Source organism: Accipiter gentilis, chromosome 9, assembly GCF_929443795.1.
Source record: "Accipiter gentilis chromosome 9, bAccGen1.1, whole genome shotgun sequence".
Classification (NCBI taxonomy): domain Eukaryota; kingdom Metazoa; phylum Chordata; class Aves; order Accipitriformes; family Accipitridae; genus Astur; species Astur gentilis.
The window spans coordinates 30,159,327-30,186,597 of record NC_064888.1 but is presented as its reverse complement, the minus strand read 5'-3'; the positions used below and the strand labels follow the sequence as shown (position 1 = coordinate 30,186,597).

Sequence of the window (27,271 nt, the reverse complement as noted above, 5' to 3'; positions counted from 1 at the left end):
GTACATAGAATATAAAGCTGTGCTGTTTGCTCTATGCCAGCTTTCCAGCCATGCTGTGAAGACAACAGAAAGGTGGCAGGAAGGCAAAATTCTCTCTTTTGTGTTGTCTCTGTTCTCTTAAGGAGCTGGTTGCACAACAGTGGCTTACCCTTCTTAGCAGCAAGCAGAGACCGCTTCCAGCCAGCAAGAAATGCCTGGGTTTGAAGTCAGGTTGCCAGATTTTCTTCTTGCCCCTCAAGTTCGTTTTGCTCACGGCAAGGAATTCTGGAGTCTTGGGACTGCCACAATGGGGCCCTTTCTGACAGGGCTGGAAAGCTCGACCTCTGCTCAGAAAGGACAGATTCATGTTCGAGAGGGTTCCACAATGCAATGATTTATATCAGGAAATGAGCAGAATATTTTCTAAAAAAAAAAAAAAGAACAAAAAAGGAAGATGAAGGAAAAAAGTCTTCATCTGTTTATTTGGCTCAGGGAAGAGATCAGCTGTGCTTTAATGATTTCAGAGGATGGAGTGCTGGAGGGGGAAAATGTATAGCTACATGCATCCATATGTTTGTGTTCCTTATGCATAACATGTAGAGTTAATTTTGCTTAACGTGTCAGATGGGTCTCAGAGCTCAGTGGGAATGGAGGTACCTTCATGCACATGGTTAAACTTTTGCACTTTGAGTACCATGAATGTGAATTTTAACCCTGCACTCTCCATATAGGTCCTGTGTGTTTGTATAGTATTAAGGTGTTTGGGTGCTCCTTCAGCTATAGGCCTTGGTGACGGGCAGGTACCTAGTGACAGTTCTTGGTCACGCTTGATTTTGTGCCTTGTCTCAAGTAGCAAATGTCAGTCTGGCTGTTGAGGAAAATCAGTTAGGAGAGTTTCAAGATGCAAATATATTCTCAGGGCTCAGGTTTCTGTATGTGTAAAGAGCAGTAGCAAAGTATTTTTGTATTGGTTTACTTTAAAAACACTGTCACAGAATCTGATAGCAGCGCTAAGAAAAATAGTTTGTGAAGAAACAGTCTTCGTTACTGACTGCAAACCGTATGAGTGTTGGGAAGGGGAGAGTGGACTTTCTTGTTAAAACATATCTGTGCTTTTAATCTGCCTGGCAAATCATTGGCGATTAAATGATAATCTTGAGTTGTTTGTTTGAAATGTCATACATCTCCACCGCAGCCTGCCCACACCACTAGAGACTTTTAGGAATTAAGGAGCATGGGAACATAAACGCCTACAATGTATTTAAACATGAATTAGCAAAGGCCAACAAATACAGAACAATTTTAATTTATGTATTAGAATACTCTAGAGGATACAGATTAACTTCCATTACTCAGGGTTTGTCACTGTCTCATCTCCTTTGGACAGCAAACACTGAGAAACAGACAGAAAGATGATTTACTCTCCCTTTAGCTTCTGTCTCGTCTGATGAAATGTCTGCTGTGCAGCTCCCCTGGCTGTGCTCCTCCACGGGTCTGACAGCTCCTCATGCTTTGCAGGCACTATTTGCTCTCACTGTTGAAACTCACGGTTGTCTGAAATCTTTGCTAAATGAGATGACGCCGAGCCTTGCTTTACTGACAGGCAGGGGCCCTGGGCTAAAAGGTGACGTATCTGAGAAGGGAGGAATCCCACAGAGTGAGCTTGCTGGGTCTGCTGTCCCGTGGCAAAGGGGAGAAGCTTTTAAAAGAGCATTTGCATCACAGATACCGCAGGGATGAGGTCCCCTGACTGAATAGATTGCCTCTGAGGGGGAGCTGTGCAGGAGCCAAGTTGCAGCCTTGCAGCCCCTCGGTTGATGCAGTGTTGCTCTGCAAACTCTCCTGGTTCCTGCAGGAGGCTTCTGCTGACTTGCCGGATCTCCATGGAAGGTACAGAAGAAACCCTCTGAGCCAGATACAAATGAAACTGAATTAGAAGTACAGCTAAAGAGATAGGCACAGTCCATCGCAGATGCACCTGGTCACCTCCAGTCTTCTCCGCTTGGAACGTTTCTTAGGCTTTATTGAACAAATGTCAGGATACTTGCATTTGTTAAACAACTTTCCAGTTGTGCCACTGCTTGTTTGTGTATATCTGTATGTATTTAGATAGTTGAAAACACACAAATGCACGCATCAATGTTTATTAACTCTCACTGAACACGGCAGCAAAGTCAGTCCCTAAAGAAAGGATGTGCCATAAAATTTTTTCCGTAACATTGTTAATATAACCTTCATAATTAAATTAGATTGCAAGTGACATATAAATTCAATGACATAAGATATTTTTATCTTTCACAAATTTCCAGACTGACTGTGGATAGCTTAATGTGATAACAAGGCAATCAGCTCTGTAGCAGTGCTCGTGATCTTCCTTTCACATTTATTGCTAGATTTCAAATGAGTAATGTTATCCTAGTGTACTGCTGATGAGAAAGGAAATCCAGCCTCCCTCTCCTTTGTCATTAGAGTGTGTCCAGCTTGTGTGACGTGCTTGGCACCAATGATATTTTAATATTGTTAGCAGCAGGAAATACTTTCCCTGCCAGTAGTGACGTTCAGTGTCAGCTAAAGGTGGTGCCCCACAGGAAGACTTTAGACAAAATTGCTGTATTCTAATACAAAAAAGGCTAGAAATATGCTACTTTTCTGAAAGGAATTTGTTCAGTATTGAGTGATCCTGGCTAATGAAGAAGGGACCTGCCAGAGCTATTTTTAGTTCCACCCGCTGGTTTCACTGCTATTCTTGTAGCTATGGCTGGAAGGGAAATTAGGATGCTGGTGTCTGTTCTCATACAGAAATGGAAGAAGAATGGAAATGTGTGTGTATATAAAGATAAAAAGATTAAAAGAGCAAGAGCTGAAGAGAAAGTGATCTTCCCTGTGTAGCTGCCAATGTGACATTCATTGTACCTTTCCTTGGAAGGGTTTTTCCTCTGCAAGGCCAGGTTTCTTGTCTGATTTAATGGTTAGCAGTGTGCCAGGTGCAGTCTGTATTGCAGAAGATCAGAGTTTCTACTTGGAAGTTGTTACAGTTAAGAGAAACCATTAAATAATTTCCTTTATTGTTTTGGAGACATAATCCAATACTTCGGGCTCACACTAATAATGCTCCTCTGAAAATAGTGAGGCTGAAAGGTATTCACCTTATAGATCATCACTTGGGAGAGGGAAAAGACATCAGTAAATTACATGTAGGATAATAGGACATAAAAAATAAACATGGAGTCAGGCAGGGCTCCTTGCTGCTGCTATTGTAAAGCAGCAACACAGGCATTGTTCATTAGCAGAAAATAGGAGAAGAGTATGTATAGAAAGAGCACTTCACACAGCCAGAGAGATTATTTGCTATACCTTCTTTGCTTTCTGTTTCAGCAGTCATTTTTTTCCCCAGCCTTGCTGGGAGAAACAAGTTTTGGCTTTCAGAGTGTCACTGGGGAGATGAGGATTTTATTTCAAGCTCAATTTTATTTAATACTGCTTTGTCCTGATTTTATGAGTGAAATGTAGGTGTACAAAAGAGTGACAAGACAGAGAGACATGGGGTACATGGACTTCAGGAACTCCAGAATCAGAACCTGATAAAACTTTAAAACTTACAGAAAGAATAAATGAAAAGATGAAAACTTGCCCAAGATGTTGATTGTTGGCTTTTTTTTTTTTTTTTTTTTGAGCGAGCATCATGAGTTGGGAGTGGTGGTGATTCAAATAAATATTCTATAATGATAATTTAATTCTTTCTGTAAGGATGACCTTAAGAGTAGAAACTAAGATCAGAAGTTCTAGGTTCAGTTGCCTTCAAGAGTTTGAATACACTCTGGATCCTCTGATGATGCTATTTACCCTCCTGATCTGAAAGGGACATCACTGAGAGCTACTTGCTGCTTCATCCTCTTGTAGCTGACCCTAAATTGCTCAGCTGTACACTTTGCAGTGACAGTGAGGGGCTTTTTCCCTCTTCAGACTACCCTAAAGGTTTGTTTTCACCATGCACAAGCCATGAGAGAAGCAATGATGGGGTTTGCTGGACCAGAGCTCCCGGCCCACATGAATGGTTACTGCCTCTGTTGGCACCATGTTTGCTGTTGACCAGAAATGTGGCTTGCCACATTATATCAAGGACAGCGCTCTGTACTTGCATTAGTGGTGTGATGTGGAACATGTCTGCCCAACTGCAGGGCTTGTGTGAGGAAACTTAAAGGCAAGTACACTTCCATAAATGATGCGCATTTGCTGTGGAAGAAATGCTAGCCAGATGAAGAACTGAACAGAAAAAAAAAAGTGGAAAAGTTCTTCAAGGAGTAATATCTCTTGTCATCCTGTGATCTGCATGTAGAAAGAAAAAAGTTTCAAAAATTTGCTTTTTTTTAAAATTTCTACCTTCTTTAAATTGCATGGATGAGTCATGCTCTAAAAGAAGAAGCCTAATTTAAAACCTTACTGCAGTCACTCACAGAAGCCCTAAAACCAGCTAGAGATTGGGCTGAAAGATGTGGGAGAGCATCCCGGATGGAAGATTGAATTCTGAGCCTTTTGTGGCATTTGCTGCCATTGCACAGCAAGAGCACAGCCAAATCATCTTCTACTGTACTTTCCAAACTTGGGTACCAACTTTGGCCTGATCTGGTGGGCAAAGACATTCAGCAACATCTTTATCCATTTTTGGTTGCTTATTAACCATACCAATCCATCAATGCCCCACTTCTAATTGTGTAAATTGGGTGATATTTTTTTTAAGTGGCAAAAAGGAGTTGGGTTTTCTTTTGCAACTTCAATCAGGCTGAAGGGTCGTTCACCTCTATCTGATGCTGCTTGTCTTCACCCTTTTGTGTGTGCTCTGTTCACCTAGGACCTCTCTTAGGGTGCTTGCGGGGTGTCCCCAGCATGGCTGGCTGGCAGGAATTGCCCTGGAAATGTGTGCTGAGGGCCTCCTGGCAAAGCCTGGAAGGATGGTTGTGTTTCTCTTCTAGGGATTGTGCATAGCTCAACCTCTGGGTGCTAACATTTGCAAGAGCTGGGTGCAGCCTTTCTGCACAACACAGAGGGAGGTGGGGACACAACATGCTGCCGAGGGAAATGCCAGCTGAACCCAGCTGCACGCTGTGGTACTGAGAAGGTCCAGGAGCTTCACTGCAGAAAGCCAGGACAGGCAAAAGGGATTGAAGTGATCATCAAGCATGTGCACAGTGGAGATACTAGGTTAAAGCAAATTACATGTGCGGATCTCAGCAGGGTTTCACCTTCTCGCCATTTTAGCGCTGTCAGAAGAGAGGCAGTTCAGGGCAGGACCAAACACAGGCTTTCACACGCCAAGAGAGCTGTACTGACAGCAACCACAAAGCTCCAGGCTGGCGTGGGAACAGAGCAGGGGCAGAGGACTACATTTTGGGGATTGTGCCTTCCGTGGCTCATTCTGAGGGATCTCTGTTTCGGGCACCATATAGCAAGCATTATATTTGCATATGATATCACTTCTGTAGAAGAAGCAGCCTATTCATGGGCAGTAGCATCTTCACATCAAATACAACTGCAGACATGGCTGAGAAAACAAGCATTTAACTGAAGCAGAAATGACACTGGAAAATTCAAAGAGGGTGCAAAAAACTCCCAAGTAGTTATCACTTGTTGGAAGCAAATCCTAGACGTGTAAGGCATGGGATGCATGCAAAGTGCTGGGAGAAACAGAATTTATGGGTAGGCATACCTCTGCCCTCAAGACACATGTCGTTTCTTCAGATGATCCCCCAAACTCTCTTGAAATTAAATAAATAGTTCGGGATGATCCTTCTCTCATTCCTCTGGAGTACACAGCATTCTGCAAGGACAAAGCCCCACTCCTGACAGCCTGGCCCCCCAAAATTTAGACGCTGCTGCCTGCCCCTCTGGTGGGACTCCTGCAAACACAGCCTGCCTCTACAGTGGGTTCATTGGGTGATTTTCCCAACATTAATGCCGCTGGGTGCGGCGTGTGACCGTGCTGCGGGCGCTGTGCCTGCACAGCAGTGCTGTCTCTGCCCGGTCTGTCATTGCCCGGGCTCCTGCCTGCGCAGGGTGTTTCAGAGCTGGGTCGGAGAGGCTCCGGAGAGCGCCGGGAGGAAGCACAGCCATAGCGAAGCATTTCTGTCCTCGGTTCTGCTTATCCTGAATGAGTTCTCAAAGCTCCCTTCTGTAATTTCTTCCCACTTCTGCAGCAGCTGTCTGAGCTTTCAGTTGTTCTGCCACGAGCAAAGGTGCCAGCACCCCTTAGACCACTATAGAAAAGTAAGGGTGCCTTCCCCATCCTCGAAGAAAGGACAGAGTTTGGGGGTTGCTTTTTTTTTTTTTTTTTTCCTTGTGGAAGACAAGTGCTTGTCAGAGATAACTAGGAGAGGTCTGGAGGTTATTCACAAATTAATTAGCCCCTGAAAGGAGAGGACTGCAAGCAATGCCAGATAAGCCTGTAGCAGCCGCACCCCTGCAGCAAACAGTTAATACTCCCTTTCCTCTCCAGGGGAACGTCAGGGGTTAATTCAGTAGCTGTGCATTTAATAGCTCAATTTAAAGGGGAAAAAATGACACCCTTCTCCCCTGCCTCGCTGCTGGTGGATGGTTTGCTCTGCTCGTTGATCACATGCTGCCGGAGCCCCTGGTGCTGCAGAAGCCCCAGCTGCTGCTGCTGATGAGCCGGTGCTGCTCAGGATCCGTCCCGGCCCCTGCCTGTCAATGCCTCGCAGTCCTGACCTCCTCTTTAAAGGAGGGAGCGTGCAGGATGAGCTCTTGAGCATATGGGTGGAATTTGGGAGGCACCCGTTCGCTCATCACCGATTCCAGCTCTAACCATGTCTATTTGTTGTTGTCTTTTTTTCAGGGACTATGGATCTTCAAAGAGAAAATCAGGTAAGATACCAGGCTTTTTACGTACTGCATGATTACAGAGAGGACCTTTCCCTCTCCCCCCTGCCTTTTTTAACCTTCCCTTTATCTTGTGTTGCATGAAATTGTGTAGCAGTTTAACTTTTTATTACTGAAGCCTGCTGGAGACAGGCATCAGTTTCTTCCTTTGCATTGGAGAGGAGAAGAAACCCACCTTATATAGCATTGCAGTTAAAATGACTGCTCTCCTCTGACTGTATTCATACAGCTCCTTCTTCAGTCTGAGAGGATAATTGTATTAAATTTCTCTCTTTCATTTTATTTTTTTCTTAAGTCAATCTTTACCCGAGCAAACAGTCAAAATGCAGCCTTAGAGTTGGGGTTCTTTTTCGGAGGGGAAGGGAATGCTTTTCTGGTCTGGTCTGAATCTTTTTTTGGTTTTTTTATTTTTGCCTTTCCCAAAGGCTCTGGTGAGTCTTCTGATGCAAAATGTTCTCAGTGCCTGTGTCTGGGTTTGGGCTGCCTCAAAGGCTCTCGTTCAGTGTTTTGTTTTTAAGATCCTGGATTCAAATGTCCTATAAAAACCTGATTTGAAACTATATAAATCCAATTTTTCCCTTCCCCTTGTAGCTCTTAGCGATTTTTACAGATGTGTTTTCAATAGGGACATGTAATTATGGGCCTTTGGGTTTGGCTGCTCTGAGCTGGATGTCAGGGCTTTCTCTTTTTTTTTTTTTTCCTTATTTTCTTTTTTCTTTCTTTTTTTTCTTTTTCTTTTTTTTTTTTTTTTCCCCAAGCAGCATTGAGCACCTGCAACTCTCATTGACTTTGTTTGGAGTCTCGGGTGCTCCAAATTGCATTCAGGGTATCCAAAGAGAGGCCTTTCAAACCAATAGCAACTCCTGGAAAACTCTGGCCTGTGTGCAGGGGAGGGAAGGATTTCTTTCTTCCTGCTTTTTAAGATGATGAAGAAACATTGCAATGGCTTGGTCTCTGGGAAGGAAGGGAAGATGAATGTAACATACTGGACTCCAAGGAATGTCGCTGCCTAGATTGATTTGTTGGTTAATTATGAGAGCTTTTAAGCTGCAGTCCTGTAATAAGCTAAGTGATACACTAAAGCGAAGCTGTTGCTTGACCCTGACATCCTGTGCATCAAATGGCTGTTGCCTTTGCAGCCCAGCACTTTTGGTACCATTTCTCTGAGCTGGGTTGTGGTAATGAAGAGGCAAGCATGGTACAAGGTGCTGACGATAAACTAGACCATGCTTCATCTTCCTAATCTCCTACAAATTTCTGTCTGGGTTGCGCTTCTAGGGCTTCCTAAATATAATAAATTGAAGTGTTTGTTCACATTGACCCATGAATTAAATTGGCAACAGCATTTTCTCTAGGGGGGCTGACCATAAAGGTCCAAGTGAGTCAGTAGAAATCAGAGCTGAGTGTGGGAGCTGCTGGCTTAGTGCCACTTCCAGAGCACTGGGGGCTTTCGGGCCATGTAAAGACCTTTTAAAAATGTTGCTGAAGTCTCTGGGGCAACCTGATTTAGCACTGACCTAGAACAGCATTAGGAAACCAGGAGAGCTTTGAGCTCAGTGTACCAGTTGACGTGCACAGGAGTTACAATACTCTTGCAAGAGATGTGAGGAATTGCTTTGGGAGTGTGAGGAAGCTGTTGCTCTTCCATCCTTGTGGTTCTGGGGGGAAGTTGGAGCTGATCTGCTGTGACATTGGGGGAAGAGGGATTAAGGTGAGTCAGTGTAGCTGAGATGCCATTTGTGGATGCTGTCCTGCTGGGCTCTTTGTTGGCACCCTGCCCTGAGCATCCCAAGTGATGTGACCATCCATCCCTGCAAGGGATGGATGCTCAGGTTTGGCTCTCTCCCTTGGCTGTCCCACCTCCACATTGCTGCCAGGTCTCCTTTTGGGACTGTTTCCTCTTCTCTGCTTCTTGGTGCTTGGCTGCTCACGCAGCTAGGGCTTGGAAACAGTGGGGTTTAGGGACGCTCTTTCTGCACTTACCCTGTACGAAGAGGAATGTGAAGCAGCTCTCTGACCAAAGTGAGCTGCATAAAGGGGCTCTGTTCTCGGTCATCTTCTTGCCTGATTTTAGAGCAGCAGAGGAATGCTTTCTTCTGTTTGGAGCTGGATATTGTGGGAGTGTGCACACAACGAGCAAAGGAGTATGCCAAGGAAGTTGGTAGTTACAGCCTCTAACAAAGACCAGCTTTATGACACTTGAACAAGTGATGGGGTAAATAAGCACAGATTTCTAGGGTGTGCTCTGAGAGTCTTTTAAGATAACAAGTAGCTTTGAAATGTAGTTTCCTCCATAGGTGCAGATACTACTCTGTCTTTTAAACAAGAAACAAATAGGCACTTATAAATGCAAGCACCTCCCAACAAATCAGATCCGTGAACACGTTTTCTGTCCTGACCAAAGATGTGCTGGCAGGAGACTTTTGGGTGCGAGCATGGCTGTCCCACACTGTCCGGCAGGAATCCCACAGCTGCCATGTCTCAGGCATGTGCAGGCATGACATGAGCGTGGCTGATTGCAGAAACATTTGGGGAATGCCTCTGACAGCCAATGTCACCTCTACCCTGACCTCTGCCTTGCTAGGGTGTGTGTCGAGCTAGTCTTGTGCTTGCCCCTTAGAGCAGGGAGAAATTGGGTAAGTTCAGAGTTTAATAGGAGCTATGGAAACATTTATCACTACAGCTGATACTGGTTGTAAACATTTGAGACCTTCTGAACCAAATGCAATAGTGTGGCACGTCCTTAGCTAAATAGAAGGGAGTCTTGCACTGATCTGGGGCATCTGTGAATGCCAGCCCTGAGCCAGGCTTCCTCTTGTGCAAAGTGCTATATAAACATGCAGCCCTTTTTCTTGGATATGATCTAATTATAAATGCTTTAACCTGCAGTCAGCTCAGAGACCTGGAGCTTCACTGAAGCAGCTGAGGCTCTGCGTAGGCATGGGCATTTGCTGTGGCCTGAAGTGCCACATGTGCTGTTACCTTGGATTTGTGGGGTCTTACTTGACACACTGCAGAGCTGCTTCAGAAAGCTGCCTTCATATTTCCAGGCAATTGAATTGTTGCTCTATGACCATCTGTCAGTGCTAAAGAGACCTCAGTACAACTGTAAGGAGTGGTTACCATGGGCATATTCTGTACACTCACAACAAATGGTCTCCTCTACGTCTCTCCAAAGACATTCTGTAGCAAAAAGGGAAGGAATTACTTTTCAGACTCCAGTTTGATCGCATTAACCAAGTGAACAGCAACTCATTTGTCACTCAAAATAGGCATTACTTCTATGCAAGCATCCATTGTGTGGTTTTTTTCCTCCTCAAATCAAAATAAGGGCAGAATTGCTGCAAGTCTAGTAATGGATATTTGCATGGTACATTACAAACCACAAATTAGGTTAATCCACTATGCAAACCCTACCAGCTACCATCTGTGCATGGTGAACTAATTAACCCTTGAGACATCTGCTAATCCTGATGTGGCTTGTAAAACCAGTTGGAGTATGTTTCTCCACAAAGACATCCCCCAAACACATACTCCTTGCTGGCTAGAGCAAGTTTCAGTCTCCTGGAGTAAGGTGATCTTGTCCCCTTCCCTTGCTGAGAATCTTTCTTGGCTGACTCCATCCTGAAGCTGTTGTCAGATCCCCAGTTGTGAAGCTGAAGCAAGCATCTGGGACCTGGTGTTTGGTGGCAACAGAGAGTTGGTGTGGGCTCCACAGCTTTTTCTACACTGAGTCTCGGTGCTCCTCAATTACTGAGATTCTCCTTGCTAATGGTGGGGTCAGACCTGGCAGAAGAGAAGCTGCTTCACATTTGCTTTCAAAGCAAAGGCATGGATCTCTGCCACCTGCCTTGTAGGCAGCCTAGCCCTTGTGCTTGTTGCTTTCAGTGTGCACTAGCAGGAGCGCTGCTGGACACCCCCTTCTGAAATCATAACAAAAAAACCCCCATTGCTTGCTCACTCCCACTGCTCTGACTGCCCTGCTTGCTGCTGGGGGCACAGCTGGCTTCAAGCTGCTGCTCAGTGGCTTTCTCTGGCACCTTGTCGCTACGCAGTAGGATGCTCCTCCAAGTGAGGGGGAATAAAAAAAAAAGTTGATGGCTGCATAAGTACTGCAGTGTCTCCTTTCTCTAGTTGATCAGATCCTGCCTGCATGAAGCTGGCTGTACTTTAGCTGAATCTGCCAGCTGAAGTCTACTTAAATAACCCCTGTAATTGAGCACTTAGAATATTAACTTAACAATTTGGTCCAAGCCAGTGTTGCCTCACTGAGGATGCTGATGAGGCTTGGCTTCCTCAGCAGAGAGAACTATCCTTCAACTTGGTTCCCACGTCCAATTTTTGGACTAGTGGAATATGGCAGCACCCAGACAACAATCTCTGCTTCCTTTCCCTCCTGTAACCTAAAACTAGGAAGGATGTGTCCACTGGCAAGTAAATAAAACTGTCAGTCCATTGGAAGCTACTTCTCAAACTTTTTATAGAAACTTCTGTAATGGTCTCTTTTTCCCTCCACAGGGAAATTAAGTAGAGTTGAGAGTTGCAACAGTGATGGAAGTGTGGCCTCCAAATGAGAAACAAGCAGATCATTGTAACAACACCGAGGGCCCTCATGGCTGATCACTTTGTGGGATTGCTGCCTTGGGCTTATGGGTGGAGCTGACAGCAAGAGTTGTTTCTTTAGCCTAATCCTTCATTACTAAGGAAACCCTCTTCCTCACTCTTGCACGCTGAGGATGCGTGCTCTGTTAACTTCAGGGAGATGCCTTAATTGATACACTTTGAGTTATTGGATAGGGTTTTTTTCTGCTTCCTTTGTAATTACAAAAAGAAATGGCTTAACTTTAGGCTTTTGCTGTCTTTACAGCTGGCTGAGCTATGCTCATCACTTCAGAGCTTAACCTTTCTGGTCCTGTCACACTGCATGTGTTTAGCCTGCACTTACAGCTCCGTGGCATGTTGTTTTTTTTTTTTTTTTTTAATTTTTATAAATGAGCTTTATTTCCTTAACTTCAGTTGAACTGCCTCCTTTGAGGTGATGCAGAGAAAAAGAATGGTGTGTGCTAGCCCTTCTGTTCTTAATCATTCAACAAGGTCACAAATGTGTGAGCCATTAGCTGGACCAGCAAGGCTGCATGGCTAGAGCTGTCTCTACCTGTTGCAGGAGTGAGATGCTGACCCTAGGGGCAAAGCTTTGTTGGTGCAACTGAGTATGGAGCTCTCTGCCAGCAGGCATTTAGCTGTACTTGGGTACAGGGAGAGGAGGGAACATACAGCCTCCAGCCCTGGCAGATATTTTACGATATTTGTGGGAGATGGCTGCAGTGGAGGGAGAAGGAAGGACCGCTCCAAGAGAGGCACGGTGCTGCCCTTCCTTTGCCTTAAGGTTGTCGCAGTATTGATGGGATGTCATCTGGAGTGGTGGATGCCCTTTTAATATACTAGAAGAGCTGTGAATGCAACTGCAAGTGTGCCGTGGGCATGCCTTAACTTACTCAGTTGACTGTTAAATCTGTCTCAGTTTTCCTCTCTCAGCCAGAGGAAGCCTGAACCTTTTAAATGGGTTCTCAAAGGGCCCAAATCTAAGTGTGTTACTAAAGATGTTGAAAAAACCAAATTAACTAACATGGTGAATCCCAGCATGAGGCAATGCATCTTCTGTCAGGGTGGTGACTGCAGCAGATGTCTTGGGGCTACCTGCGTTGAGTTTATGAGTAATGAAGTAGGCAGTTGGTTATTGCTTAATGAATCTGAGCCCAGGTGACAGCAGCAAAGCTAGAATGTGTTTTTTTAACTCAAATGTTAGTTTGAGTCATTCTGCTCTCATGGTGTTTGTCTCTGAAGTCTGTCTCCCTATACTCCATCTGAAAGGAAAGCTTCAGCTTGGAAGGTTAATTTTTTTTTTTTTTTTAAGGTGGTGAATGGGGATCTAAGTTTGTCCAAGCCCATGGCAAGGTCCCAGGAACATCTTAAACCACGTAGCTTGGGCTTGGTGTCTTAATCCTTGTAAGAAATCTGTGGTACGACATGATCCCTGCAGACTGAGCCATGTGCTCTTGTTTGTGTCCTGATGAATCACACGTGCGTGCTCTGTTCCTTGCATTGTTTTCTACAATTAGTGCAGAAACTGCCTCCTTGGTGCCATTTGGCCTGTTGATGAGGATGGCTGGACAAGGTAGTTAGCCAGCCGCTATTTTGTAACTTCACAAGCATGTACTGACAGGATTGCTCTTGATCAGAAATCAGGATCTGTTCCCCCATCATACGATTAACCTTCTTGGCTGTATGTACTAATTACTGCATGGAATTTAAAAACAGAAGATTCTGGCAGAACATTTTGGTTCGCACATAGCTGCCTTTTTTTCTTTTTTTTTTTTTAACAGGAGGATAAAGGATTTAGTAATAAAAGAAGGGTAGAGTAGGCAGAAGCATAGCAACCAAGGACCAAACAAACCTTAGCATATAATTACTGGGGACATACATCTTGGCCTGGTTCTGGAAGGAGTTAGTGGTTAATGATCTCAATGTGCATCCTCAGTTCAGTCCTTGATGACAGAGCTTCGTCTTCTCATGATGGAGAATTATTCTTCCTCAACTGGTGAATTTGCTAAACTCTAACTCCTGTTCAATTTATTGGCTTTTGCCTGATGCAGTAATTCCCAAAACAGCTCATTTTCTTTCCTGAGTTTTTTTTTAACAAGCCTGTAAGTGTATTTTTTATTTTTTACCAAGTTTTTCATATAATTGAAGAAACATCCGCTCTGTGTTTTTTCCATAGCAGGGCTATTGCTCTGTGCTCAGGTTTGCAGGCACAGAGTGGGATTTGAGGAAGAGCTTCAGCTAAATTAGGCAGGCTTCATCTCCTTGCAGCATCTGTGAGTGTGTGACCCAATTCTGCATCTTCAGTCAAGATGTGATTCTGTCCACTGCAATCCCACACTCCAAATCCAGCCTGTGGTATTCTGGCAGAAGGAAACCCATCTCGCACTTCTCCTTGTACACCATATTTTTAAAGTCAGTGTTTAAACTGAAATGCTTTGGACTTCTGCCTGAGGCTACTGAAGAGAAGAGCAGATAGGAGACTTTATTCTGCACTGCTTCAGTCTTCTGCTGACATGTGGCCCGTTAGATGTATAGGATCGCTGTCTTCTGGGCGGCCCATATGCTGGGTTGGGAGGAAGATGGGATAAGAGGGGAAGAGATGTTTGTGTGTTGTGTGGGTTTTTTGTTTTGCTCCTTGGCTTTTAAACTGAAGTGTGGGGACAGGGTACAGGATTAGGGAAAGGAATGTGTTTGTGCCCTTCGCTGTTCCCAGTTCAGCACCGATGCTGCGCGGAGCCCTGCGTCGGGCAGATAGGGCAGGGAGGGACTGCAAATATGAGGTGTGGCTCAAGCACAGCCCTGGCAGAACAGCATGCACCCTTGCAAATGCCTCAGCCTTCAGCCGAGTGCCGAGAAAGCACTTGGTACCTTAAGGGATGTAGTGGCATTTCTTATGGTTTTAAGGAGTTCTCTGTTCTCCATCTGCTCCTGTTCTGCTTTCCTCCTCTGTCAGCGGCAGATGGTATTAACACTGCCTGCGTGGGTTGTTCCTCTCTTGCACAGAGAGAACCGTGTGGTATCGGATTGTGATTTTGGCATGTTAGATAAGGCAGGTGAGAAATGCACTTGGGGGCTGGAGTGGAGGGTGATGACCCTCGGCTGTTGCAGGAATCTGCACACGGCGCAGACAGGTCTGCCTGGCTGAGAGGAGCAGACCTCTCACCTGGGTGTTTTAGATAACTCGGTCTCAGGCTGGTGAGCACCTGAAACTTGAGTCTCTCTTGTGAGAAGGAAACCTGGATGGCAAAAGGTGTGTCCTTAGGCTATTGAGAGCACTCACCCCTAAAATAGCACTCCCTAAGTGCCTCCAGCTTTGTGCATGGCTTTATACCTGTCACACTCTGGCTGGCCTGTGTCTGGGCTGTGTGACAGGCAAAATCCTCACCAATCTGCTCTGGATGGAGAGACTCATCTAACCAGAGATGGCTGGAAGTACTACTTGCAAAGGTGTTCAGAAGGAGTTATAACGTATGCATCAGTTCGCCAGCTGAGTCTGCTGCCAGCTGAAACCGGCTGCCTGGACATGCTGATGCTGCGGTACATTTTCCGTGCTTGTCAGTGTGACTTCTTCACAGTTAGGATTTGACTCTTGCCTTTTGCACACACACACACCCACCCCCACACACACACACCCCTCCCTTTGGGGTGGGGGCCATGCATGAATCCTACAGTGTATACGTACCTGTGACTTTCCAAGTGCAACAGCTGGAGCTTTTCTGCCCTCCTTCTCAGCAGTTTTGGAGGCTAGTTTTTTCCTTGGAGGGGTGATGCTCTCAGTTTGTACAGCTGTAGATGTGGATTAGCGTTCAGATATTCTAGGCACTTTCCAGCAAAACTGGGAACTGCTACAAAACTATGTGCAGGGGCCATACCACAGTGATCATGTGGGAAGCAGTCCTTGCTTTCTATGTAGAAAGAGTTAATGTGAGCTATGGCTGCCAGAAAAAACTAAACAGTCTGGAGACTTGTGGGTCTGTAAATGGGCTTAGGATGGGCTTTTGCAGATGTAAACAGAGTAGAAAATGGGGAACTAAGTTTTCTTTAGGTTTGTACTTCTAGAAAGGATGAAGGACTGTATGAGGCTGCAAAAATGCAGCTGGTGAGCGTGCCGCTGTGCAGTTTGTTGAGCACATGATCCTCTCGGCCCGCTGCTCCGTTCTGACTTGGGAAAGGGCTCTCTGGTTATGGATTTCTCCCCTGCAGGAGCGCGTTATCCAGATGATGAATTTCTGAGGCACGCTCAAGTCACGTGAATGCCAGATGTGAACATTTTCCAAGCAGTGTGTGTGGGTCTAGCGTACGCCAGGCGACTCTGCTTACGTGGCAAGTGGAAGTGGTCTGAGATTGGTCCGCAGTGTGGTGCTGGGGAGGTGAGGAGCCCCGGCAGCTCCTGGAGCAGCCACTTCTGCCGGGGGAAGGTGCTCGCTGGGCTCATCACTGCAGCTCGGCCCATCTGCCCCCAACCCCTGCACAAATGCAGCGCCTCTTCCCGAGTACAAGCATGCACAGGCTGTTCATGGTGGGGCTGAACTCGGTGAACAGGACTAAAATTAAAGGCCCTATTTAATGCCTACTGCCAATCCTCTTACTCATGACTTTAGCTGGATTTGCATGTTTGATAATCTACCAGTCAAATATTTTTTCAAGATGTAGCTCTTTAAGATACTACCTCTTGAACAGATGGCATGGGGAGTGGAGGTGATGATCTGCTCCAAGTATAAAGAGGAGGAGATATCTCTGCAGGGATGAGAGGTTTACTTTAAAATGCAGTCTCCCAGTGGGGAAAAAAGATGGACTAGATCTCTGTATTCCTTCAAGGACTATCTTAAAACACTTGCTTTAAACATGATGCATCAGCATCCCACAGATTTAAGACCTAGGAAAGCTTATTTAAGCTGCTCTGGTCAGGGACAGGGGTGGCTGCTGCTTGCCCAGCAATCATAGTAGCAAATAAATCTGTCATTGTGGTACCTAGGAAGTGTAATGGTTGACCAGGCCCACCCTGGGTCACGCACCGGGCACAAATGTTGCTTTTGTTTAGGCCTGCCTGGAGGGAGAAACATCAGTGGTGCAGTTCAACAGGGTGCCTTGAGCAGTAGCGCTTGAAATACATCAAAACACTTGCAACCTTTCTGTACCATCCTCCCCTTTCTCTGGCTATTTGTTGTTCTGTGCCTAATTGAATGAGTTAATTGTGTGAGCCAGGAATGTGTGAAAATGGTTCCAATTCAGATTAATGTTTATCTGCATTTTACTTCTTTCCAGGCTGTTTTACAGCTGTCTTCTAGAGCTACATGTAGACTCTGCATCAGGGTAACTCTCTGTTAAAAGTAACTACTTCCATCTCTGGAGTAGGTTAGCAATACCAAATATTTCTCTCTTCTTCCCCCCACCCCAGTACTATTGCATCTTACTGCCTTCCCATTTAACCAAAGTGTCAAGCCCCAGCTGAAGGGGAAGGGGCTAGAGGAGAGAAACCTGAAGACAGGCTGACAAGGGGGTGGTCAGTGGGTCTGGGGGATGTAGGGTTTGGAGATGGCTCACAAGGGTACGGTGGAACACTGAGCATGGTGCTCTGTCTGCAGATGGGAGCAGAAGCAAGCCCCATAGTTTTGGGGTTCCTCACTGAGCTTCCTGCTCTTGGTTGTATGGATGGCCAGCCTCACCTTGTCAGGAGGAGGGGGAGGTTGCTCTTCAGCTTGCCCGAAGAGGGCAGAAAGGAAGCGATGAGGGGAGAAGTGGAGGCAAAATCCCAGCAAGAAGCTCTGGAGGAGCCAGAGGAGGGATTGAGTAGACTGAGCCTGGCCCCTTGGGGTTCCTTACCTGCTCTGGGCAATCGGATGTCCCACCTGAGTGCCCAGGACAACAACATGGCACTTCACTTATACCAACTCCTTGGCAGGCTTGACCTCCAAAAATCTAGACTGAAATAAGAACTTAATTTCTGTTTTCTGTTCTGCCATATGTGATAAACATTACAGTGAACAAGGCTCTAAGCCACTTCTGTGAAATGGACACTTCTAAGGAACAGCCTGGTTAGCCCACTTCTTGCTGACTTATCAAATACCACTGTTGGGATGAGAACACCCCTATTCTTCTTGTAATGCCTTTTGTTTGAAAAGTGATGAGTAGAAGAAGCATTTACTTCCCCCAGCTCCAGTCTGAGGAATCACTGCCAGTTACTGGACCACCAGTGAAGTTCTCTGAAGTGGAGTGGAGCACTGATTGTTGCCTTCCCGGGAAGCCAGTATAGTTTCAGTTTAAGATTGTACTGCTTAGTCTCTTTTCACCCTTCCAATTAAGACAGGAAGGGTGTATGTCTGGGAAATGAATCTGCAAAATGCTCAGCTGCACTCACTGCTGTGGTCCTTGAATAACTGAGCCAGTAGTACCTCATCATGGAGAGGACTAATGACCTACAGAATTGATCACTGTTGGAAAGGGGCAGTCTTTCAGATATTAGCATCATTCCAGCATGGTGACTCATTCTTATAATCCTTTTCTCAGTATTTTAAGGTGCACCTAAACAGCTGCAGGGAGATTTCAGTATTCCCAGGTGATGTTTAAGGTAGGGCTTCATGACAACAAGGGTTTTATTAATTAAATGGACCTAGGACTGTTATCTCCTATGGAAGGCAACATCCATAGGACAGGTCATGCTTGTATAACTAAACTCTCTTTACCCTCCAAAGCAAGGTGGTCACATCCAGATCACTTGTTGGGACTTGTCTTTGGCCTATGCCAACTTCTCAGCTATGCACAGAAATCATTTGGGGCAAGGGCTCTATGGCCAGAACTACAACCACGCTGAGACTCATGACCAGTATGATCCAATTCCCCAGAATTACTGCAGGAATATTGTTGGGAAATATTTAGCTTAACAGGCTAGAGAGCTATACAGACACTAGTTTAAAAAAAGTTTGTTATAAAGGTCTCTGACAGCCCTAGCGATATGCAACCTGTGAATCTTCAGGAGGGTGCTCCTTCTGGCCTTTACAGCAGTATTAAATAATGCATGCTGGACTCAACATTGAACCAAACATTTTAAGCAATGTTACTAACAGAAAGAAACCTGCATCAGCAGCTACTGCTAAAATGCCCGTGGAGGAGGAGCTTCTCTGCACCTGCTGGACCAGGGTCCCAGCTGGATGAGCAGTACTGATGTGAACCATGAATGTGGCATCTCCTGGATTTCGGTAGAATTGAGCTCATGCATTCAACTCTAGACTGACTCTAGCTTTTGTAGGTTTTCCTTGAAGCTTGCTCTGCTCTAACTGCACACAAGACAAATAGTCTGCTGCTAAAATGAGATGAGTGGGGCTGTACCGCAAGCATAAAGCATTGGTCCCCAGCAGTCCGGTGCCTGTTCTCTTGCCAGTGGTGGGAGGAGCAGCAAGCAAACCAGTCTTACTGGCAGCAGAAAAGCTTCTGGTGAAATCTGAAATCATCAGTTTCGTGTGTTTCGTTCACCACCACAGCAAAAGTCTTTAAAGACTTTGGTCCCCCAACTCCTTCCTTTCCTTCCCCACCTGAGAAGCCCAGCTGACGCATCTCGGGGTTGCCCACCTCTGCGGTGGCAGCCTGGATGGGATGGGGTTCTGTGGCTGCTTCCAGTGACACGCCTGCTCCACTGCTATTTTTGTGCAGCGTGGCTCCAATGGGGAGCCTCCTCTGCGCTCTTCACAACTGCCTCGGCCCCGTGGCTTAGCTGTAATTTATGGACCTGTGTTTCCTTTGAGCTTTTAAAAATAATTCCGATCAGAGGGGTTTGTTCTGGCTCCAGCTAAAGCCGACAGCAAGGGCTGTGGGGGTTGGTGTTAGGAGCAGAACTGGGATGCTGTTGCTTTAGGAGTGGCTTGCTTTGAGCAGGCAACTTTAATTTCCCTTCCAAATACTGAGATTTCCCCCCCCACCTCCAAGTCATCTGAGACCAGCCGGCGCTCGGCTGTTGCGGCGACAGGGGAGAGGAGAGGCAGGAAGCAAGAGTTTGTTCATTTACCGTTACCAATCCCATTGGAAAACGGCTCCAAGCCCCATGTAGAATTCCAGTAAAACTCTGTCCTAAAGGGGAAACCCGGGGCTGTTCAAAGCTTGTGTTTTGTTGGCTAGGGCACAGCGTGCTTCTGGGGCCTTTGACCTCCTCCCCATACCCTGGCTCCCTCCGCAGCTCTTCGTTTGAGCTCTCTGAAGTGGAATCCATCACTAATGTCTGATATTTTTATTATTTGTAGGGGGAACTCTTAGAAGCTGGTAGCAATTAGAGCTTAAACGTCTTGGAATAAAAAAAAAAAAATCCCCAAGAAGGAAGTTTAATGCTAAGCAGATGTGCAGGAGCAGCTGAAATATGCTAGCTGTCTTCTGCTTCAGAAGCAACCTCATCCGCATCTAGCTGCTGTCAGGCTGGGGCAGCTGAAAAGTGCTGCTGCTTTTATGCTGCTGTTTGGGCTTGGGAGCCCATGTTGGGGACCTATGGGATTGTTTACCAGTTAATGCTTAGATTGCCCTTTTATTCTGGCTTAGACCAATGGTTTTGACAAGGAGAAAAAATACTTTATTTAAAAAGAAAATTGATAGTAACTAACAGAATTGGGTTTTATGGTGAGTTTGGTTCCTTGAGATCTCACACATGGTGTTTGTAGATGGTTACTGTGGATCTAGGTTTAAACTCCCTCCCTTCTTGGGCAGACAGATCCAGGGTAGCCCTAAGCTGCTGTTAAGCACAGCTTATTCCCCCTATCTTTAATTGTTGGCTATTTCAGCCTTTTGCTGCCAGCTTGGATTGGGGCAAACTGTTTGAAGTCTTCCCAGTTGTTCCTGCAGTCCATCTTCTGCTTTATTTATTGCTGCCATATTCAGGTTCTTCTGTCTGGAAAAAGATCTGACAGCTGACTGATGTCCATAATCCTGTTCCTGAAGGCAGTGGAAGTCTACTCAAAAGCTAATAGACAAGTTGCTGACAACAACTCCTTCACACCCTTTCCCGTGCGTGCCCCAAGTCTGTAATAGAAACATGCTGTATATTCCCTCCATAAGCTAGAGCACAAGCTACTCTGCCAGATGATTTCCTGTTGTACTCTACCAGTGCAGAGCCTTTTTCTTTTTTTCTTGAATGGTAATCCAAAGTAAATTACTGTAATTTACCACAGTGTATTTTGTACTGTATTGTGACAGTGCAGTGCGTGGGTTTGGGAGTTGGATGGTTGGAAGACTTCAGGTTTTTCTCCAGACTGCCACTATTGAAAACTTACTGAAAAGTAAGCAAAACACCAAATCCACCTGAATTCCAGTTTTGTGCCAACGCAATGAAAATTTTGTGCCTGATTTAAGGAAAGGATTTCAAAACCTCACGATTCCCTTAGTGTCGAGGAAACGCAGCAATGTGTTTCTTGGACCTCTGGTTTCCAGTGGGAAGGTTTGAAAGCTGTTTCTTACGCTTTGTAACATGCTAGCAATTTCTCAGTTACATACATACTAGGAATATGTGACTGATTTTTGACTCTTCATAATATTCTGCGGGTCAAAACACAATAAAAAGTCAAATAGACAAGGCCACCAGTAGAGCTTGCCCCTCTCTCCAAGTGATTGAAGAGCAATCTTCTCTGCTCTTAAACTGATAGGTCCAGAACTCATTTCCCCATTACAAATTAGTTTTTTAAATTGCATTTTGGAATTGTTTGTCAGAATTTAGGAAATTCTTAGCTGATCATATAAATACCTCTCCTTGTCTCTTCTCCCAGGCAACGTGAGTAACAGCTGTCTTATTCCCCTTCTGTGGGATAAGGGAGACAGTTTGCTGGTTCTTATTTTGAAATGGGGGCAAACCTACTAACTCTTAAAATATGCTTCCAGTGTATTCAAACAAAAAAACCCCCACTGCTTAATATTTGAAGATTATTCCCAGAATCCCAAGCCAAGTATTTACACCTCATTTCATGGAGGGGGAGGGAAATCTTTTGACCTTGTTGGTAGCATCTCTATTAGCTTTCTCCTTAACCATTTCTGCCTCATTCATTGGTTAAAAATTGCATTCGTAATTATACTTTGAATGCACCTTTATTGGAGCTTTGTACTCTTTTCTATGGAGCATTATTTGTCTGTTGTTATTTTCCTTAATACTATTCCAGGGTAACAAAATGCAAATGCTTGTGGAAACTTGCATGTGTTTGCTAAGCTTAGTCTCTGTGAGTTGCCTGTTGGTCTTTTGGGGATCATTAACAGCTGCAAAGCTAAATACTTTTGCAGGTCTGAGGCTTAATAAGTCAAACTGTCTCTTGGTATATATTCTCCGTCCTATTGGGAATAAGCTCAGAGCATATCTCACTCTGAGATCTCAAAATCGGATCACTGCAGATCAGTTTCATAAGTTCTGCAAGTCCCCTAAAACATAAAAATTAACTCAGTAGTTCTTATCACTTGACCTTTAACTAAGTCCCTATCATGCCAACACCACTCTTCAGAAAAACTTAATGTTTCTTTCAAAGCTGTCTTGACTAACTTCCAAACTTTCTGATATGACTGTTCTCTTGTTTCTCTAATTACTTTCTCTCTTCATGGCTGCCCTCTTCTTGGATTTCAAGTTTGGATGTCCAGTTTGTCTGAGACTCCAAAAAAGAGTGTCACTCCAGGTAAATTCTTTTATCTTGGTGTTCTGCATGCTATTAAAAAGAGAAGTCTGTAGCTCAAACTGTGTGTGGTTTTGGAGTTGTCTTGAATGTGAGTCTCTGACACTGTTCCAGGATCTGTTGTCTACTTGTGTACTGGTTTTTCATGATGCATGACTTCTGATAAGGAAAAGCTTTGCTTCTCTGACTGCTGCCTCACCTTGATGTTGCTGCTAGCAGTGGATAGTAGTTTGCTGTGTTGTATCGTCCTTGCCCAACTCAAAGCCAGAGTCCAAAGCAGCTTCCTTTCTTGTGTGGGTTGACCCTGGCCACAGTTAAGTGCCTGCACAGCTGCTTCTCACTGTCTGATGTGGGATGGAGGAGAGAAGAGGAGCTAAAGTGAAAAATCTTGTGGGTCAAGATAGAGAGAAACATGACTATATGCTCCTTGTTCTTCTGAAATGCTGTTTTTCTTTTCCACAGTAAGTAGAGAGGGTTTTATGGGGAAAACATGGGGCTATGAGGAAGATGCAAAATTTTCATGGGAGCATCAGGCTCCTTGTCACAAGGAGTTGGGAAGGAGGAGGGAGCAGGGAAACAACTTTTAAGTGAGGGGTCAGGGTCTGGGGAGAAGCAGTCCAATACAAGGCAACAACTAAGCTTTATAATATAAGGTATCAGGATTTCTCTTGAGTAACCAGTGGATTTCTTCTGCAAATGTTTGTCACCTGATGTGGAATACCACAGAAGAGGTCTTTTCTTCATTCAGACTTAGGAAAAATGATCATGAGCTGTAGACCCTGTGTCTGTACAGGATGCTGGCTTGGTCACCCAGGTGGTTCAGGCCACATGTAGGTCTCAAGGCAAGGAAAGATGGAAACACTCCTGCTGTTTTCCATACCAGATCTGGTAAATATTCAAGTTCATGCCCTGTTCAAAGTATGTGAACAAAATCCCGCCATCCTCAATGGATGAGTGCTTGCTTGTCTGAGGTTTTTAGTAAGCAAGACTGCTGTGATTTCAGAAATACTATCCTTGACAGAAGTTGAATATATCCCTGTGGGGTTCTTCCTGATCTTAGCAGAGGAGGTCTAATTTCAGGGTGGTAGTTGGATATAAAAGTGCAGAAATATCTGAAGTATTCAGTCACAGGAGCCTGGTGATTGATAGGTCACCAGGGAATTCAGACAGAGAAATAGAACGAGACTGAGCGGGAGAGAAGCGTGTTGAGGGGAAGACAGAAGAGGTGGTGTCACTTGGGAAGAATGACGAGAAGCCCTCAGATTACCTGCCTGGGGGATGAGGCTGGGTTTCTCTGACTCTACCTCTGTTGCAACTGTTTCATGTTCCTATATGTAAAATGACGAATTGAACACCAAGGCTTTCATCTTTCTTGAAGGGTAAGGAAGTGAAATCTTTACTAGATACAAATTTCTTCCCTTCTGCTGGCTGCTTTTAGCTAAATGCATCTTGCTAGTTTGGCTTCAAAAAAATCTGTGCGTGATGATGGGGCACATTTAAGTGATTAATTGCATGGCGTGGTGCTCGAGAAGGTGAACGTTGATACACAGTCCTGCTCAGAAGTCTTCTGGTACATCTGGCAGGTTCTTAGTCCGCATGCTGTTCCGGTTCACGTGGCCTTTCAGTTTGCTTCTCATCCAAATGAATCCCCGGTTTCCAACACAGCTACTCTTCAGTCCAGGCCTGCTATGGGCTGTATCCTAATGTGGCAGGCTGACGGAGCAGACTTGAATTTGAATTTGATCTTTACCCATGTAGTACATACCTGTGCCCTGGGCTGGGGGTTGGAGATTAGAACAGAAGTCAGTTTTGTGCTGCCTGAGCTCCAGCTGAGGGCATGAACCTGCTCCACACAGTGGAGACTCTAACCAAGGATTGCAAGTGGTTTAATTTCTTACTTTGGAAAAAGACAGGTGCCATGCAGCCATATTCTGAGAGGTGCTGTGGTGGGTCACCCCAACTGCTGTTAAATTCCTTGGCTAGTCTGCTTTGTGCCATGTGGAGTAATGTCAATGCGTTGCACCAGTGAGCAGGACTAGGGAAAATGCCAGAGTATATAGGTGACTTCAGCCTAGTGGAAGACCCTGTCTAGCAGCTGTGTGAAAATCTCCAAGCAGTTTAACAGATTTGTGTGCAAAATACTTAAGTATTCTTAACTGTTGCTACCTGTAACCTAGTTGGTTGGAATAGCTGTTCAGAGAGCCAACTTTCCAAGAAGGAGTGGAAAGACAACTCAACTTTTTTTTTTTTTTTTTTTTTTTCCTTTCACCCTCCTGCCTCTAATTTTTCTTGGCTCTGTCTTAAAACCTAGCAGATCAAAAATAAAAACTAAAAATCCTGAGACTAACAAGCTCCACTTGGCAAAGGTCAGTACTGAATTTCTCCATTTGTCAGGATTTTGTTGGAAAGTCTGCTGAGGACTGTAAAGAAGGAAGAACTGAACTGGAGCACTCACTTGAGAGAGCGCCTGCCATTTACCATGGGCCAAGCTTGTTCCTGACACGCTCCCTGTGGGGGCTGTGTTTTGCTGCTGCTTTTAGCTGTGTGTTAGACACGTACTCCAGTGCTGGAAGCCACAGTCTACCCTAAAGCTGCCACTTGTCCCAAACTCTTGAAGGCTTATCCAGATCTTGGTTCTTAGAAGTGCTAGAAAGTACTGTGTGTGCCTTATGCTGGGAAATGAATCCAGGCATCAGGTTAATTTTCTGCTGCTATGATTGCTGGTCACATTCCCTTCTTGGTGGCAATGCATGCTATTGGCTTGGGTTCCCTGTAGCTGTTTGTAGCAGCAGCCCAGGGGGCTAGGAGGGAGTTAATGCAGTTTATGGAGTTACCATCTATACCAGGTGTCTGCATGTATAGCCAGAAGGATGCTAAAGACTAGAGTTCTAGCTACTCTACAAGGAAGCGGTTGCCCCATGTGCTCTACAAGCCTTTCAGTACATGAGCTCTGTGGAGTTGAGGAAGGTATATGTATGGATGCTCAGTTATGGAGAAACTTCTTGTATATTAATCATGGCTGCTAACCTGGGGTGAGAGGGTTTGCATGCTGACCTGGCCATCACTGGTTGCATGGTGCTCAACCTTATTTTATTCTCAGGCATTCTTTGGTATGTGAACAAGGTTTTAGGCCAAACTTCTCTGGCTTTGACTCTTCTGAATTACTTAAGTGGTCAGATCCAAACCCTTCCCTTTCTGCTTTTAATCCTGTCTCTGCTTAATAGCAGTGTGTCACCTGCTTCTGAAACTCTTTTCTGAAAATGCAACAGAATTGCTTTGTTCTTTGTAAAAGGGCTACCTGGCTGAGGTCAGGAAAGAACTACAGAAATGATAGTGTGTTAATAACCCATTTGATAGTCTTATGCAAATATTTATCTATAATGAGGCAAAGGGATTTTTGTCAGTGCTTTTTTATTGCTAAGACCTGAAGACTGGACTGGAGTTGTACTGAATTCCTTCAGTTACTATGGGTGGTGCTGAACTTCCATCTCCGTCCCTAAAGCTTCGTGACTCAGGATTGCTACACCAAGAGCTGTTGATCTCTGAAGGTAAACACAGCTAGGATTGGGGGGATTCCTGTCTGGGAGAAGGGATGGAGATGAATCCCCTTTCCCCTTTTCCACCTGTGAGTGGCTTTTAACCTCCAAGAATAATTGATGTGCAAATATAGCCTCAATTTTGTAAAGGGGGTCTGAAGAGTGAAAGGCTGGAGTGCAGGAGTATCCAGGAGATGAGTCAAAGGCCCTGTTTAGGGCATATTAAGAACAAAAAACGAAAAGAACAAACAAAAATCTAAAACAAAACAAAAACCCCTCACTGAATAGAAGAGAGATCCTAGGCTTAGAAACATGGTTTTGATCTGAATCTGTATTGTCCCCAAGGAGATTTGTAGGGGGCTTCATCAGTCTCATCCCACTGCTTACTCTAGGAACTGGTTATTTTAGGAACTGCTTTTCTGAGACCCCTGTGAGATCGTGCAGCTCTTGTGTAATCTCATGTGCTTTACGTGGTAAAGTCTGTTTTTCATCTTGTGTGCAGTAGACACTTAACCCAATTTTTAGGCAGACCTAAGCTCTCTATCTTAAAATACTTGGGGATAGATCACTGGTGGAAGGCTGAAAGAAAACATGCAGTTTCAATATGTTTATTTATCATAGTGGCATGGTCCTTCTGATAAGAAAAAAAAGAGGTAGAGTTTTTAGGGGAGGAAAATCCCTGTGTTTAGAGCTGGGTATATGTTGCGAGGCGATAGACTGATTTGAGGATTTTAAGTAGGCTTGCTGCTATTCTGGGTATTCTTTTTTCTTTTTTTCTTTTTTTCTTTTTTTTTTTTTTTTTCCTCCTTCCCCAAAAGGAGTTTTCCGGAGATACATAAAGGCTTACCCTTGAAGAACTGGCTTTAACAAGAAACCACAGGTCTAGATCCAAGCTACCACAGTTACTCCTCCCTACATGCAGAAAAATGTGAAGCTCTGACTTTATCGTATGGAAAGCTGTGACACTCGGTGATGCTTTCTGCCAGACGCCCCTGCGTGCAGACCCGGCACGTGTCCTCAGCAGTTGTGCCCAGGTCGGAAGAGCTGGACTACCTGCCAGTTGGTTGTTCAGCTGTGAATCATCCTTATGGCGTTCACTGGCCGTTTCTGTGGTTTTGGCTTCTTCTGCAAAACTTCCACTGACCAGCCCAGTACTAATTCATTTAGTCTGAATCCGTAAACACTTGATTGATAATCATAAAAGGGCAATATAAAAGCCTGTGTGCTGTATGGATTAAAAGAGCAGACATGTTTATAGCCTGATAACAACAGAGTATTCTGGCAAAGATCAGGAGTCTCAGATTTCCATATCCAGATGATTTTATTTTTGGAGTCCAGTTGGTGGTTTTAATTTTTGGCTATTGCAAAACCATCGTAGGCCTTAGCTGTTGCAACATAGGAGGAGGAGGAGGAAGACGTTGCTTGGAACGGGTGCTCTGCGCTCTTATTTAGGAGGCTTTCACAGTAGTTGCTGGTCTCTGAGTACAGTGGGAGGAATGATGCTCCCTCCTCGCTGCCTGGTGAGGGGGACAGGGCGCAACTGTGTCACTTAATAGTGCCAGCTGTGAGGGGCATGGACAAGCTCCGATGACATTTCTGCCCAGCCCCAGGAAGGGAATCGTTGAGGTGAGGAGCGGGAGG

The 27,271-nt window shown here is 45.0% G+C and overlaps 1 protein-coding gene across 5 annotated transcripts in view; it reads left to right on the top strand.

Annotated features, from left to right (window-relative positions):
* The window catches only part of SH3PXD2A (SH3 and PX domains 2A), a 268,881-nt gene that overhangs the window by 162,901 nt on the left and 78,709 nt on the right, over positions 1–27,271 (top strand). For 2 of the 5 annotated variants that reach the window (XM_049810141.1, XM_049810139.1), the window contains exons 6-7: positions 6,827–6,855; positions 22,050–22,097. In XM_049810141.1, the coding sequence (XP_049666098.1) occupies positions 6,827–6,855; positions 22,050–22,097 (77 nt within the window). Of the gene's footprint in view, positions 1–6,826; positions 6,856–22,049; positions 22,098–27,126; positions 27,257–27,271 lie in introns of those variants that run through there. The other 3 variants (XM_049810140.1, XM_049810142.1, XM_049810143.1) reach the window with 2 other exon arrangements.